At 45.3% G+C, this 16348-nt stretch overlaps 1 protein-coding gene across 1 annotated transcript in view; it reads left to right on the top strand.

The window, feature by feature from the left end:
• Positions 1-9234: 9234 nt before the first annotated feature.
• The window catches only part of ARL8A (ARF like GTPase 8A), a 238614-nt gene continuing 231500 nt past the window's right edge, over positions 9235-16348 (top strand). Inside the window, exon 1 of the mRNA XM_069633588.1 lies at positions 9235-9615. Within this exon, the coding sequence (XP_069489689.1) occupies positions 9250-9615 (366 nt within the window). The 5' untranslated portion in view covers positions 9235-9249. The remainder of the gene's footprint in view (positions 9616-16348) is intronic.

The following is a 16348-nucleotide window of genomic DNA, read 5'->3' as shown; positions in this document are numbered from 1 at the left end:
TTTGTTAGTCTGTAAGGCCATGAGAGCCAGGTCAGCAGTTATTTGTGAGCTTTGGCCTGTCACATTAAAGTGACCTTTTCCACTACAAGTGAGTCTGGGTGTTTTGTGCAGTAAGCCAAAAGGGGGTCACCGGGGGGAATGTGGAGCGTTTCCCCCGGGTTGATTTTTGGCGCTGCACAGGCCAGCGAGTTGGCCTGCGCATAGAGCGCCCTCTGATGTATTTAAGGTGGCAGGGAAGGTTCTGGAGCAGGCGACGGTTGGAACGTGAGTTTGGCCCTGCCCTCTGACCCCCTTATTTCTCTGTCAGGCAATTGGTTTTAATTTCTATGGGGGGGGTCCTTTTAATTTGAGTTTGTTCGGTTTTCCCCTGTTCATATTTTCAGGGGTTTTTAGTCTCTGTTTAAGGGCTTATTGGGTTTTTGGGCAGTTTTTGTGTGACAGGCTAGGGCATTAGTTGGGGAAGTTTTGATGTAAAGCATTTCTGTTGCTAATGTGACAGGTCAGACTGGCTGCAGGTCATAGGTAGGTGGGGTTTGGTGTTGAGGGGAGTTCTATGGTATTTGAAGTTGTTTGATTGCCGGGGGCATGGCTCCTTTAGATGTGGGGGGAGTGAAGCACAATGGGGGAATAGCGCGGGAAAGGATGGGGGTGGTGCTGTTTGCACAAACGGGCTACCCCTGGGGGAACAGGTATTGAACCTGGAGGGGCATGGCCCCGTGGAGAAAGCGGGACACTTTGAGAAGATGGTAAGGAGACAGTAGGATCCAAGGGATAGTAAGGGTGGAAGTGAAACTATTTAATTATTTATTTGTTGAGGAAAAATGAAAGTGTTGAATTATTATTAAATGGGTTGTTTAATAACATTTTGTTGGACTGTAAGGCCATGGGAGCCAGGTTAGCGGTTATTTGTGAGCTTTGGCCTGTCACATTAAAGTGACCTTTTCCACTACAAGTGAGTCTCTGTGTTTTGTGCAGTAAGCCAAAAAGTCAGTGTGCAATTTATGGACTATGTTCATGAAACAGTGTTTTGAGCATTTTAAATGTAATACTGTTTACTGAGAACTGCAATAGATGTATTCCCATTATAGTTTGGAAAGGAAAAAAATTATCTCTATTATTTACATGATACTTGCATTTTTTTCTGATTGCATGATGTAATGCATTCTATTAGTGTAAAGTTATATGCAGGCTGAGGTACTGCCATTATCAGAATGTTGTTGTGCTAGAGTTTTAAGGTGGACATCATGACCGTGTGGATGTTTGGTTGTGAGTTGTCCCTGGCTAGGAAGGTGCAGGAATGGAAGTGAACAGATTCAGAGTGCACAGTGTTTTAGCAATGTATGCTATTTAAATGTCATAGTAATGTAATATACACAGATATATTTTATTGAAATCCATATCAGAATTAGTAACTTTTTTTAGGATTTGCAGGGCAATGGTAAACATCACCTATGGACTTTATATACTAAGAACTGATGTTATTATTATTCTTATGAAATCAGTCTAGTGCAATAATACATGATGCAGAATTATTATATACATATTAGATATATTGAAATAGTATGGTATATTCAGTTATATGATGGGCATTGGTGATATTGTATTGAATAGTGACACTGCATGTTCGGGTTATGAAGTGCTAGGTGCCATGAAGTAAGGAGGAGCCCGTATGAAGTTGATATTATGAAGAGTATGGTATAGTCTATAGTGTTTATGAATTGAAAGCCCAAATGATTGAAATGACTGAATGTGATACGTGATGTTAGGGCATGGGCGTTATCCATTGAGCAAACTATGAGCGCATATTGAATGCAAATTATATATATATATATATATTTAACCAGTATATTTTGGCCATAATGTTGTTTGGAGTTGAATGCATTCAGAGTTTCTTTAAGATCTTCACATTTGGACGGTTAGTCTGATCAACTTTCTGTTGTGGTGATTTCTCTCTTGTGCTGTTCCTGTTTCAGTCACGTCGTTTGCATGTTGTTCTTTGTCATATTAGTATCTTTGCTTTCTATCCTACTTTTAAATGTTCTCTTGGAGGCAGTTCGAGTGTGTGTGGACAGTGTAGATGGACAATGCAAATGACGGGTCTGATCTGACGAGAATGGTGGTGTGTATGTGGTCATGGATGTGCAAATGTATATTGATGGTATGTTGATTGTTAGTTGTGTTTTCTGAGTGGTTATGATTGTGCTGCGGGCATGGCAGGCCTGAGTCTCCGTGTGGCAGATGGAGTGGAAGATGCATACGCTGTGTTGGTCGTTGAATGTGGTCATAATAGTTTGTGCTTGCAGTTGTAAGACCCGGGCGTGGCAGTCCTGGGTAAGTGGTAAATTAGTTTTCTAGGATGGTTGCAGGATGTTCGATACGAGAATGTGGAATACGTCATGAGGGTTGTGAAAGTGTTTGGTTGTCTGGCTAGTTCGTTGTGTATGTTGAGTTTTGGTGGTTCGGAGAGCCTGATTTGTGAATTCTGTTTGTGTGTGTGAAATTGAAAGGAGAGAGGATGTGTAGCATCTGCTTGTGTTGTGTGCACCAATGCAGGCAGTAGAATGTTACGAGGTAGCCTGGAACCTTACAGGTCATCAGGGTTCCAGGACTGAGAGTTGATTATTCAGGATGGGAGATCTAACCTGAGAGGATGCTTATTTACCTAGCTCCTGCCTCCCTTTTCCCAACTAGCCCTGAAACTGAATAAAGCAACTTACTTTTGATACATACCTGCCTCGAGCGTCATCTCTATCTTCCTGTGACTCCTCCAGTATCCCCAATACTACAACAGGGTAGGGCCTAAGCAGGAAAGGCCCACCCAAAATCTGTAGCGCTTTGTGGGCATTTACAGATGATAGTGTCACTGTGGTGGACCCAACTACATTAGCTTCAGGCTACACCTGTTAGACAATCCTGGCTATTCCCTTCATCAAAGTCAATTTTCACTAGCCTTTGATGTGAGTTATTAGATGTTAATTGTGTAAGGTGCAAACTGTAAAACATATACACCTTGTGTACAGTTCGTATTCTGCTTGTGCATTGTATGCCCCCTATACTTATGAAAACTCACATTTAAAGTTAACTTGGACTTTAATGTACGTTTTTAATACGTACGAGAGGCGTATATAACTTTTGCATTTTATACTTGTATGCAATTTACAGCCACTGAAAACGCACATCAAAGTAAGTCTTGAACTTCCTGTCAATTTTCAAAAGATGTAAATTGCATAATCTACGAGCTGCGAAAATCATACGCCCCTCGGTACAGTTTTTTGTACTGTTTGTATGAAAAGTTTACTTTTATTACATCCTTTAAACAGTAACATCCAAATCGGTCCTGACTGATGTCAGTTTTCAGATGTAAACTGCATAATGTACGAACTGTGAAACTCATACTCCTCTTGGTACAATGTGTGTGAAAAGTGTACATTTATTACATCACCTTAAAAACTGATAAAATAAATATGTCTTCCCCACTTTTTTGTTAAAGGGAGGTCGGCATCACAGAGGCGGGGAGAATGTATCCAACATACAAAAGTTGACCATCGACTACCCGTCCCTTTCACACCAGCTTAGATGAAACATGGAAAATGGATGCATATCGTTTTTAATTTGTAGCAATAACAAAACAAAAAAATAATAACAAAATGAGTTGTAGCCACGGCGCCCTACCGGCAAACTCAGCTTACTGTTTCTGCTGCCCTATATCCCAGTAATACTAGGATATTACAGGCAGCAGCAGAATGGTGAGTTCCCATTCCCATGGAGTCCCATATGACTCCATGGTAATGGGAACACTGAACCATTGGCACCGTTGTTAATTCTTTGCCGGTAGGGGCCTAAACAACTGGCCCGTCGGGCCTGCCGGTTGTTCACAGCCCCTACCGGCAATATCAGAGTATTCCCGGTCTGCAAAAGATGCCATTAACCAATGTTACCAGCACTTTTTTCTGGACCGGCATACTCGTAATGCGGCCCATGTGTTCATTTACATAAGGCTGCAATAACGTGTTTTGTTAAAAATCCTTTTTTTATTGCTTCAAATTAAAAACTGTATGTTTTTCTTTTAAATGCTTAGACTGATGCTTTGAATTGATTTGTGCATCCGTTTTTCATGTTGCATATAAACGGGGGCGAAAGGGAGGGGTATTCGGTGGTCATCATTTGTATGTTTGATCACCTTAAAACTAACATAAAAGTCAGCTGTGACTTGCCTTTGATGTGGGTTTTTAGATGTTAATTGTGGAATGTGTGAACTGCAAAGCTCATTCACTCTGTATACAATTTGTATGACTTGCCTTTGATGTGGGTTTTCGGGAGATGCTCATTTTGTGATGTATCAACTGTAAAACTCATACGCTCTGCGTATTGCAGCACATGTTGTAGGAGCATGTCTCATACGAGCTTGTGTGTGTATTTGGAGCATCTATAGTAGCTGTACGTGTCTTAGGAGCATGTGTTGTAGGAGTGCATGCTGTAGGCGTGTGTCATAAGAGTGTGTGGTAAGTGTTCATCGTAAAAGTGTGGATCGTGAGAGTGTGTGCGGTTGAAATGTGTGTAGTAAGAGCATGTGTTGTATATCCGCATGTTATGTGTAGTAGGAACTGTTAAGGATTTCAATCAGGCGATACACTCTGCTCTTGGCCTAGTGTAGAGCGCAATGGAAAAACGTATTTGATATATAGATTAAATTATTTGAAAGATGTACCATTCGTATCACACCCCTTTTTTAAGAATAACCCTGGTCACGCTTGACCAGGAATCAGGCTGGTTTGTAAAAGGTATTATTTAGTTATTTATTTCAGATCAAAATCACAATATATATATTAATAGGTAAACAAAAATCACCAATGGGGTGACAGAACACAGAATGATATCTTTAATACTCTAGGACTAAGTAATGAGCAACACAAATGCAGCACAGTAAATAATACTTTTGTGTTGGCTTCAGATCAGATAGCACAATGGTTAGAAATTCCCCTTGCAACACCCCTCAACCCACCAATAAGCACATTTAAATAAATGTGAGGAGATAGCAGGTATTCAGAAATAGTACACATCACAGTGGCAGCTGGGCACATCGGACTGGACACATCGGACTGGACAGGGTCAGCAAGGCGCCCTGGTCACAGTACGGCACAGGCTTGGACGGGATCTGCCCTTCTTGGTTCTGAGGATATTTCAATTCAGCAGGCAAGCAGTAACAGCACAGCCCGGCTGTATTATGACGCTTCTGCTAGGCTTTTGGGGATCTGTTCTAGATTTGAGGCGTAGCTGAGAATGGTTCAGCTATGCAATAGGCCTTTGCTTTGCCAAGTTTCTGGAGTCTGGAACAAGGAAGATGTAGATTTCTGCAGCAGGGTGCCCCGCCAGAATTAAGAGAGTGAGCAGATCTGTCTGTCTATGTGCTGTCAGTTGTCTCTATTTATCCTATAAAATGACATCATAAAGGGGGGGTGTGGGCCGGCTTAGCTAAGCTTGCCCCTGTGAGCTGTGATTGGACCCCACTTGATCTCCGTCTTGAAATTTGAGTGATTGGATCAAGGCTGGGTGATGTCAGGTTTTATGATTTGCTTTACAATCCTTGGAGACCTCCCTTTAGCCATTGGTCTCCAAATCTGATTTTACATTAAACACACATTTCTACATTAGTCACTTTTATACAAATTACACACAAAGATGTCATATTTTACATAGCAGCTATTCCTAAAAACCCTGCAGTGGTAGGATCTTGTCTCTCCTTTGTACAGAATTTTGCCCTTTTCGCGATGCACACACTTTCCAATTTTTCTGCAAATTTCCACAAATATGCGTGTTTAACATGGGTACATGAGTGTACATTTTCACAATTCTAACAGTAATACATTTTGCATAAAACCACATATCTTGCCATTCCTGCCCACGACTTGTCACACGATTCTGCTGCCTCTTCACACGTGCAGCCGGAAATTAAATTAACAACTCTGTCATTTTTATATTTTTCACCGATTTGTATTGCAAGTTTCTAAGTCTTTTAAAATGTGTTCTTTGTTCATGTTTAGCAGCAGATGGTCGCTTGGCTCCGCCTATTTTTGTCTCCCTGCAGTCCAAGGCATCCCCCTCCTTGCCTGCTCCTTCCAGAGGCCATTTGCGACCCCTTTTTACGGTTTCAATGTCCTGGGCTGCACTTGGTCATTGTTCCTTTGCTCTCCGTAGACAAATGTCTGGGCTACCCAGCAATAAACACCTCCCCGTGAGTTTCTGCTGAGGAGGAAGGCCCTCCTTCCAGGAGGAAACCTGCTTTTCCAGTTCTGGCAGCCCCAGCCAGGCTAATTATCTTTTAAATCAAGCAAAACCAACTTTGTTGCATCACATACAAATATATTTCTTTCTTGGCCTTAAAATCTGTGGAATCAAAAACACAACTAAATCCTGTATTTCTTTTTGGCAACAATCCTGTTTATGTTTGTTAATTAAGCAGACTTTTGGGTTTTAGGTCATTTTAAATCTCAGTCCTCCTGAGATAGCTGTCAGTCAGGCCGCCCCAGGCACTGCACCCAGATTTTGGCATAGAGGCTGACAATTTTCAGACTTTGTATGTTTCAGAATGTTTCGCTCTTCATATTAGGACTTTGTATGTTTACAATGCTTCATTTGATACATGGGAGAACCAGGCAAGATTGTGAATGTTGAAAAGTGTTGTGTTATAGGCTTTTTGGAGTTTTTGGCAACAAAGCAAATGTCATTTGTAGGCACATTTTTGGGTTTTATTTGCAAAGTGCTGCTTTTCTCTCTGCACTCTGTTTGCTGGCCATGGGATCCACTTGCACCTTTTCTGCAGGGTCTGCTCTATTTCCCCTGCACATGCACAATGGGTGACAGGTTGTGCATTCCTCTTTTTTGCGGGCTGAAGCACACAGTTTTGGGAGGTTTTAGTAGGTTTTTGGTGCACACAAGGGTTTTGTCACCATTGTTGCTGTTTCTTTCCCCATAACTGGCAAGAGGTTCCGCATAGCACAGCGGAGTGGGTCAATACATCCAACAGCACGTGTGTAGTAGCTGCGAGTGCCATAAGAGCACATGGCATGGGAGTGTGTTTCATTAGAGTGTGTGTCATAAGAGTGTGCACTAAGTGTGTGTGGTAGAAGCGTGTGTCGGAGCATGTCATAGGAACATGTGTTGTAGGAGCACGTGCCATAACTGCATGTGTCATAGGTGCATGTGAGAGCACGTTTCACAGTTGTCATTTGCCTTTGATGTGAGTATTTAGATGTTAATTGTGTAAAGTACAAACTGTAAAACTCGTACGCTCAGTGTACAGTTCGTATGAAAAGTAGATATGTATTCCCTCATCTCAAAACTGACATCAAAGTCACTTGTAACTTGCCTTTATGAGAGTTTTTAGGAGATGTCAATTGTGTAATGCAGAAACTGTAAACTCATACGCTCTGGCCAAAGGCAAAGCTCGTATGAAGTGTACATTTTTTTGTTTGAAAAGTGTAAATGTTTTCCATCACTTTAAAACTGACATCAAAGCACAATGGTGATTGCCAATGGGGAGCAGACATGTGGGGGATAGACTCACCTCATAAACTTCAAAGGTTAAAACAAATTCTTCAGAAAGCTGTTAACACTATCGCAGGGTGCCCTAACACTGGTGTCTACTATGAGCTACGGTTAGGCTTCATAGAGGACCTGTGTTTAATGGCTGCACCATTATTTTGGATATCGATTTAGGTTAATCCACATGCCACCCTTTCGAGAGAAATAATCTCGGATATTTTACAGCATTTGGGATCCAACAAAATACACTGGATATCCCATGTGAAAACTGTTTTTAAGTCAATAACTGCCCCTTAGTGGTTTGAGAGGCCGGAGCTATTAGACTTATTCTCCAAAGGGAAAGTAAAGGCTCTTTTATCCAATGGGCTCAAAAGACAGTAGAGATACGGATATGGGAAAACCAGTAAATAGGGATCATCTCACAAACTCATCTCCAAATAGGTTCGAGGCCTACTCGGAATGGGGCCCATGTTCATCACAGCACGGCACAGGAATTTGGTGCTAATGGATTTCATTTGATTAAACTCAACTTGGTTGTTTCAACTTGGAAGTGTTTGGGCCAGAGTGTGGCGGTGCCCCTTTTGAATAACGGCTTTGGAAACCCTGGGTTACTTCCTTCCCTTTTCCCAACTTCTAACTATACAAGGAGTAGAACTAGAACACCCGTACTAAGAGATAAAGGATGTTCCCAGTTTGGACCAGCCCTCCTCCATTGCCTTCTGCTGCAGGACTGTGTTATCTCTTGGGCATTGCCTGTTTATGAAAAGGACATTGATCTTAGGAAAAACATCTTGGAGGATTCTGGCTGGCATTGCAGAAACTTTCCTAAACATATGGGTTTTACCCATTTTGTCTTTTATAATGTTTATGTGTGATGTTATGCGGATTGTTTTTACCATGCGAGTGTATGATTACCTCATTACAATCAAACTCAAACAATCCGAGCTCAAAGTCAGCTGCCACTTGCCTTTAATGCGAGTTTGTAGATCTTAATTGCAATGCAAAGTACCTTCCGTGTAAAGTTTGGATGAAAAGTCTACATTTATTCCATCTCCCTAAAACTGACAACAAAGTCAACTGAGACTTGCATTTGATGTGTGTTTTAGGCGATGTTAAGTGTGTAATGTACACACTATGAAACTCACACACTCTATGTACAGGAAAACCCCATGTTAAAAGCTGCTGAAAATGCGATCTAAGTAAAAAAAAATGAAGTATGAAACTGTTTATGCATACATTTGAAATTGTACATGCAAAGGTGGCTGCCTCGAAATATTAGGGTGTTATATTTTTCGATGTGTTCATGCAAGGGAAGTCTGAAAAGCCGCAGAGACTTCATCTTAACATTAACGGTGCCTACAGCTAGCGCAAAGGCATTATATGTATAAAATATATAGTATATACACATATATAAATAACTTTGCAGTCCTTTGTTGATTTTTGATTTTCTGTGAATTTGTAAAAACATTTCAAGCAAACATTTCTAAAAAAACAGAATATAAAATAGGATTTGGATGAGATAATCATCCATATTTTGAGGTCTTGCCTAGCAAAAGGAGGGTGTGCATCTATTGGGCACAGGGCAGCAGCGACAATGTGTGCAGAATTGTGTGTGCGCGCGAGTCTGCATGTGGGAGTGTCTGTCTGCGCGCGTGTGTGTCTGTGTGTGCGCGTCTCCTGCATTGTCCCCTATCGGCGGCCTGTGGGATGCTGGCGAAACCACACCCCTCCATTCCCTGGCCATATTCCCGAAGCAGGCAGAGAGGCTGGTTCCTAGGCAGCAACAGCAAAGAGGAAGCGGAGGAAAGGAGCCGGCGCTGGTGCAGCGGGAGGCGGTGGAGGCTCGCAGTCGCAGGGACCGCTCGCTCTCAGTCCGGGGGGTCTGCAGTGGGCATCGAGGGACCCTCGGGAACAGGAGGACAGAAACTCGGCCTGCCCGCCCCTGTGAAGATGATCGCTTTGTTTAACAAGCTGCTGGACTGGTTCAAGGCCCTCTTTTGGAAGGAGGAGATGGAGCTCACCCTGGTGGGCCTGCAGTACTCGGGCAAGACCACCTTTGTCAACGTGATCGCGGTAAGGGACGGCCCCATTGTGTAACCTGCCTCTGGAGAGAAACGCTGTACCTCCCTCGTTGTTTCAGGCTTTTTTACTGGAGGGATGCGGTGTTTGCAGAAAAACAGAGGCGTTGACTGTGCTGGAGGGTGCAGCCATCGTGGCTGCTTTGGCTGGAGGTGGGATGACCGGGGTTCTGGGAGCGCCTCTCTCCCCCTTTCCGTCGCGATCTATGGCATTGCCCCCTGCATTATAACAATTATTGTGCGAGGCTGGCATTGTGTGTGTGTAGGGACAGAACGAGATGCATACATTCAGAGATCGTTACAGGGGGCAGGTCATTGTGGAGAGTTGGAAGACGAGGAGGTGGGGGTATGTGGGGCAAAATAAAAGTGGGACCGCTTCAGGTGAAAAGAGCGTGGGGTATGGGGTGAGCTGACGATCCCTTGGGAGTTCAACCCGAGCAAGTGCCGATGTTCGGCCGTCTAGGAGCTTTTTTCTGCGGAAGACATGATGAAGGCGCGCGTGAGGTCGGACCCGCGTGATCGATATTAGCTTTCAGTGCCCCCCCCGCGCCCCCGCTTCAGCGGCGACACCTTCCGAGCAGGTTGCGGAAGCGGATGGGGGTTGTGCTCGCGCGGGCCACGTGACGTGCACAGCAGCTGTCAGAGCCGGGTCTGAAAAGATGCTGCCCATGAAACCTTGGGTGGAGATCAGATGGCTGTTTCGGGTGGGGGAGCATTTGCCAGTGTCTCAGTGGATGGACTTTTGCTGTGTGGGACACGCGTGTGTCCGTTACTAGCTGTGTGTTTGTGTGTAGGGGAATGGCTGGATGTGTGTGAGTGTGTGTGTGTGTGTCTGTCGGCGATGGGCATCGGGGCGTGGAGGTGAGAGAAGGCGGGGAGCGTCCAGCTAACCCAGAACATGTGATTCTAGGAAATGAGAGCAGCGGAAGCGGAAGCTACTGTACACATGAGCCGGAGCACTTTAACTCAAAGAGCGAGGCCGATATGACAGGCACCCCTCCCCCATGTGTTGTAGTATACCCAACGACAAGAACAGCATGGCTGAGGCGGCGCCGGTGCCGCTCCTGTGGTGTAATTGATCACAGACATCTGCCTTCTGTCTCCCCTCCACACCCAAAGTGGCTGGAGGCTATTGTCTCCCTCATGCCTCCAACGCTGAGAATGTATGTGGCTATCTACACCCTACCCTTGAGGTATGTAGCAGCTGTTTCCGCCGTTTGACCACCTCTATCTAATATTTTTAACACCCACATCTAACCGCTCTTGGTGGGATGCCCACACCAGTCCTCTCTGCACTAAAAGCCCACCTCTGTCTATCTGACCTCTCTTAGGCGCTATGCCCACAGCGGCCCTCTTTAGGGTAAATGCCCACCTCTGTCCTCTCTGTCAGGATTGTGCATCCATTCCCCCTTTACGTTTAGGCTAAGCAGAAAGAGGGCAGACCTAAATGACAGTCTCTGGGCCTCATTCCGAGTATGGCGGTAAGGGATAGCGGCCACCGGTAACGAGACCGGTGGCGGTATTCCCTTACCGCCATACTCCGAGTTCCCTCTGCGCCCTCGCCCTTAATGCCTGCTTTGAGCAGGTGTTAAAGTCGAGGGCGCAAAGGGGCCTGCAAGCCAATAACGGTGACCGTAATGAACGGTCACCGTTATTTGCATCTTCCCCATTCCCATTGAGCCCTATGGGGGCTCATTTGGGAATGGGGAAGAGCCTTGGTGAATGGGGAATCACCGCCCCGCCAACCTTGGAATGGGGCGGTGATTCCGCCATCCACCAAGGCGCTGCCGGTCCGGGTACGGCGTCAACCAAGGCGTTAATAGCGCCATTGGTTAGCGCCGTACTCGGAATGAGGCCCTGTGTTTTATATCTGAGAGGTATAATATGTTCACACGAACACGCAGGCGAACTGCGGCCGCCCACTTTTTTCAGAGGTCAGACGCCGCCGCCCTTGTGTTTTTTCAAATAATAATTTTTATTTTAAAAGTACAGTCTCCATTTAAGAAAACAGAGCCGTTTTCGGGATTCGAACCCAGGTCACACGGCTGCGAGGAAAGACATTTGCAGCAAGAGGACAAGAATCGCCATGCTGATCCTTGTAAAACGCTCATATTGACTTTTTGCTGTACAGGACATATGTTGTCTTACACATTGTAAGATATCAAAGGTGCGCACCTTTTGTATTTAGAAAGCAACATTTTAAGAAATCATGATCTGTTGGCAAAGGCTTATTAGTGCAGCGAATTCTAAAATGAAATATGTACATTTCTTTCAATTTATGTTTATGGCGCGTGCCGTCACTCCCCGCTGCATACATCAGAGTACCCCACTTTTTTTTATAGGACTCGATCCCCGACCACCACCGCTTTTTTGTCTGATTAATAAGCACTCCCAGACCACTCACAGGGCCCTTAGCAACCTCTGTTCTCAGGTGTATATGCTTAGCACTTCTTTCTCACTGCATGCAGCATAGTTTGTACTTCGCTTCTTCTTGGTTATGTTAGACACCCATTTTCTCTCCCCATCTCTCTCATGGAGACATGTGTTTAAATGTTTCATATGTCTCTGTGCATATTACACGGCCTGCAGTAGTGGCTGTGTAGTTGTGGTTAAGTTGCTCAACCCATAGGAAGAGCGCTTTTTGGACGGCTTATAACTTTGCCCCAACTGGACGAATCCTCAACAAACCTTGCAAAAAAAAGTAGATGACCCCACCAGATTGATGTTGCAAGGTTTGGTGAGGTTTCGTCCGGAGGGCAGGGGGGGCAAAGTTATCAGGGTGTCCCACAATGGGTGGTTTACCTCATAGATGCAATGGACACATTATTTTGCTCATGCCTACAGCCCAAAGCGCTGGACGTATTTTCACCAAATTGCTTTTGTAAATTGGGGGTAAATCCATCCAGTATTTTTTTTAAATGACAACAGTAAGTAAAACAAAATTAGTGATATCTGGGTCCGGTCCACGTACTGACTTACGTGTTCGGTCTGCGGACAACCCTCTGATATATGATATGGCATTTATAACGCGCCTATACACAGGTGTTTCAAGACGCGACAAGGCAAGGGAGGCGGAACAGAGGGAAGACTGAGACAATGATCCTACTAGGCCAGGTGTCATTCAGATTGCGCAAGTGCATGGGTAGGGGGAAGGAGAAAAAGTGCGGGGGGAAAGGGGCGGTGACAGTGCAGTACATGGGATAATAGAATAAATAAACAATAAGGAAAAAGTGCGGCCAGCTGGTGGCAAGTGCAAGGGTAAGTGCAGACATCAGGTGTCAAGTGCTGGTAGTGGGACTGTAGAGATACAGAAAAAACAAAACAGTCCCCAAGTGCGGGGGTTGCTAGAAGGCAGTGCAGGTGTGCAGCTGGTGGGGGAGGGGACCTGGGCCAGAGATCAGAGGGTGACCAGGTAACCAGTGCAGTTTCAAGTTCAGCCAGGTAATTCAGCACAGGAGAGGAGGAGAGAGAAAAGTTTCAGGGAGGCTGTTGCAGAGGTAGGCCCCAGCCGAAGAATGATATATACCCCCAACTCGTTGCTTGGAGAAGCGACTGACCCTGAGGGAGTTGGAGGCGGATGAGCAAAGAGTTCGAGAAGGAAGATGTTTAGGAAGTGAGAGTTGAAGGTATTGAGGCCCCAGGCTCCAGATGGCCTTGTGGACAATGCAGAGGGTTTTGAACTTAATTCTCACAGCCACTGGGAGCCAGTGCAGAGATTTCAGTCCTAGAGAGATACGATCCCTGGGCTTGAGTCCAAGGACGAGTCTCACAGTCCTGTTCTGGATGATTTGCAGAGGGCAGAGGGTAGACGCTGACAGATTTAGAAAGAGGCTGTTGCAATAGTCCAGCCTAGAGAGAACCGCAGCTACAAAACCATTATATTAAAAAAAGACAGTCACAAGGGGGGAGAGAACCAGACCTCTGAAGACAGTGAGCTTCTGGGGGAAAGAGCTTAAAGGAAGAATACCTCTGAGGAGGTGCGGCTGGTAGTGTGACTTCTTAGAGACGTCTAAGATGTGAGGAGAGAAGGAGAGTATGGAGTTGAAGATGAGCCTGAGGTTTTTAGCCTCACAGGTAGGAGCAGGAAGAGGGCCAACAGAGGCCGGCCAGAGAGTGACAGGAAAGGAGGGAGCAGGTGTACCGATGAGGAGAATCTCAGTCTTACTGGCATTAAGGCAGAGATCATTGGAGGCACACCACTCCTGGATAACAGACACACATTCAGAGATGAGAGAAGGAGAAGAGATGGCTGAAGGTAGCCTGAAAATGAGTTCGGTGTCATCCACATAGCACCGAAAGTTGGGGCAGAGAGCGGCAATGCGGTTGGCAAGAAGTGCCAGGTAATGGTTGAAAAGCCAGGGAGAGAGGTTAGACCCCTGGGGGACACCACATGTAGAGATAAAGATAGAGGAGAGTAAGGACCCAAGTTTAACCTGAGAGGGTCGATCAGAGAGGAAAGAAGTCAGCCACGCCAGGGCCTGACCATAGATACCCAGGTTATCACGGAGACGGTTGAGCAGGATAGCATGGTTGACCATGTCAAAGGCAGAAGAGTGATCAAGTAAGATGAGGACAAAGGGGGTGCTAGAGTCAATGTTGGAGAGCAGGTCTTCACGGATGTTCAGGAGAGCACTTTCCGTGCTTCTGGCAGCTCTGAAGCCAGACTGATGGTCATGGAGGTAGCCAACAGATTCAGTGTGAAGATTAAGCTGGGAGATGGCCAGCTTTTCCATGAGTGTGCCCAGGAAAGGAGTGATGGAGATTGGACGATAGTTAGCCGGGCAGGAAAAGTTGGTAGAGGGTTTTTTAAGAAGAGGGTGCACAAGGGAGTGCTTCAGTGGGGAGGGGAAGACTCCAGTGGCGAAGGAGTGGTTGCAGAAATCACCCAAAGCAGGAGCCAGGATGTCAATGTGGTCCTTAATGGTTTTGGAGGAATAGGGGTGAACCTGTTTTGAGACTTTCATAGATCAGACTTGTCTAGAAACCTCGTCAGACGAGAACAAGGGAAAGGCAGGAGAGGTGGCTGCAGAAGGGACAGAGGAAGAGAGAAAGGACAGGATGACCTGAGTTTTAGAGATGAAATGAGATGCCAGAGCTGTGCAGAGGGCTTGGAAGGGGACAGGAGAGGTAGAGACTGCAGCAGGATTGCTCAGTTCCTTGCAGATTTTAAAGAGTTCGGGTGAGTTGTTAGATGCCGCAGAGATGCAGGCTTCGATGTGGGCTCTCTTCTTAGTGCGAACAGAGAGCCGCTATTGCCTTTGGAGGAGATGAAAGGCCAGTTTGTCAGAGGATCTCCAGGAAGAACACCATTTACTCTGGACCACCCTCCACTTGCGTTTAAGGGTGACGAGTTCTGAGTCATACCAAGAGTTGCACCTGGCTTTGGGTTTCAACCGGATCCTCATGACAGGGGCCAGAACATCGATAGTATCAGATATAGCAGAATGGAGCATGGAAAGTGCTGTGTCAGGATGTGAATCAGCCAGAGGAGGAGCAGGGGGTGAGAAGGTGGCGTGAAAGCATCAACTGACAAACGCTTCATGGGACGGATGACCGAGAAGGTAGGTGACAGTGCTGGAGTTGGCTTGGCCTCAGGGGTAGAGAGAGTGTGATGGGAGGAAATGAGAAAGTGATCACTCCAGGAGAGAGGAGTGGTAAGAGGGATTGAAAGGGGAAGGTCTCAAGAGATCAGAACAGCCAGAGTGTGCCCTGCAGAGTGAGTCGGCCCGAGGGGAGAATAGAGAGAGTCGGAGAGGTCGTGAAAGAGTCCAGAGGAAGGACATGAAGCACCCAGGTGGATGTTGAAGTCTCCATGAAGGAGGAGTTGTGGACTAATCAGGGCACAGCGTGATGTCCGTGGATATCAGACACACCTATGTCTGGGGAAAAACTTGAGCGGCGTCAGATATTTTGAAATGGTTGCCAAGTTGGATTCGCGTACAGCCCGCGGACAGCCTCTGTTGTCCGCGGACTTTGCGGCACAAACATATTAAAAAACACAAAATTGCACTTGTCAAATTAATGAAACAATCTCTGGAGAGGTGAGGGGTGATAAGGATGGGCTATGGCCATAAAAAGCCCCTAACAATGGGTGGGTATCATGTCTGAAGTGTTGGTGGATAGTCCTGTGATGTTCGCAAACATCTTAGATTTTCGGGGACATACAGACCTATTTCTGAATTACAGGTTGGTGATAAGCAGTTTTTGGATGGTTTATAACTTTGTCACCACTCAATGAAACTGCATGGTATTTTGCAATATCATTCTAGACCTGACCCTGAATGATATGATATGATATTTTAATTCTATCATGCTCGTACACAAGTGTTTGGTGCTGTTTTGAGCATCAATGTCCTTTCATCGCCAGGCATTTTTACATGTGCATTTTAAACGTGGCCAAAATGACAAAAAAGGTTAACACATTTTTTGGGGGGGTGGGGAAGGGCAGATAAGGGGTTGGGGGGGTCAGGAATAGTTAGAAATAGGTGGTGGATGGGTGTTTTGGGCCCCCCAAAAAATGTGTTATGACCTTTTTCGTTATTTTGTACATGTTTTAAAGGCAATCATAAAAATGCCTCACAATGAAATAACATAGAACCCTCAAAATATTTGAAAGGCTTGCCATTTTGTTGCCATCAGACAAATCTGTACAAAAGTTTGCAAAAAGATTTTAGATCAGATTTGAATGTTCTTGCAAAGTTTGGTGGGATTTTTTCAATAGGGGCAAA

This window comes from Ambystoma mexicanum, chromosome 13 (assembly GCF_040938575.1).
Source record: "Ambystoma mexicanum isolate Mex_15411 chromosome 13, UKY_AmexF1_1, whole genome shotgun sequence".
NCBI classification, from domain to species: Eukaryota; Metazoa; Chordata; class Amphibia; order Caudata; family Ambystomatidae; genus Ambystoma; species Ambystoma mexicanum.
Note: the sequence above shows the minus strand (reverse complement) of the source record. Positions and strands in the feature narration are given on the sequence as shown.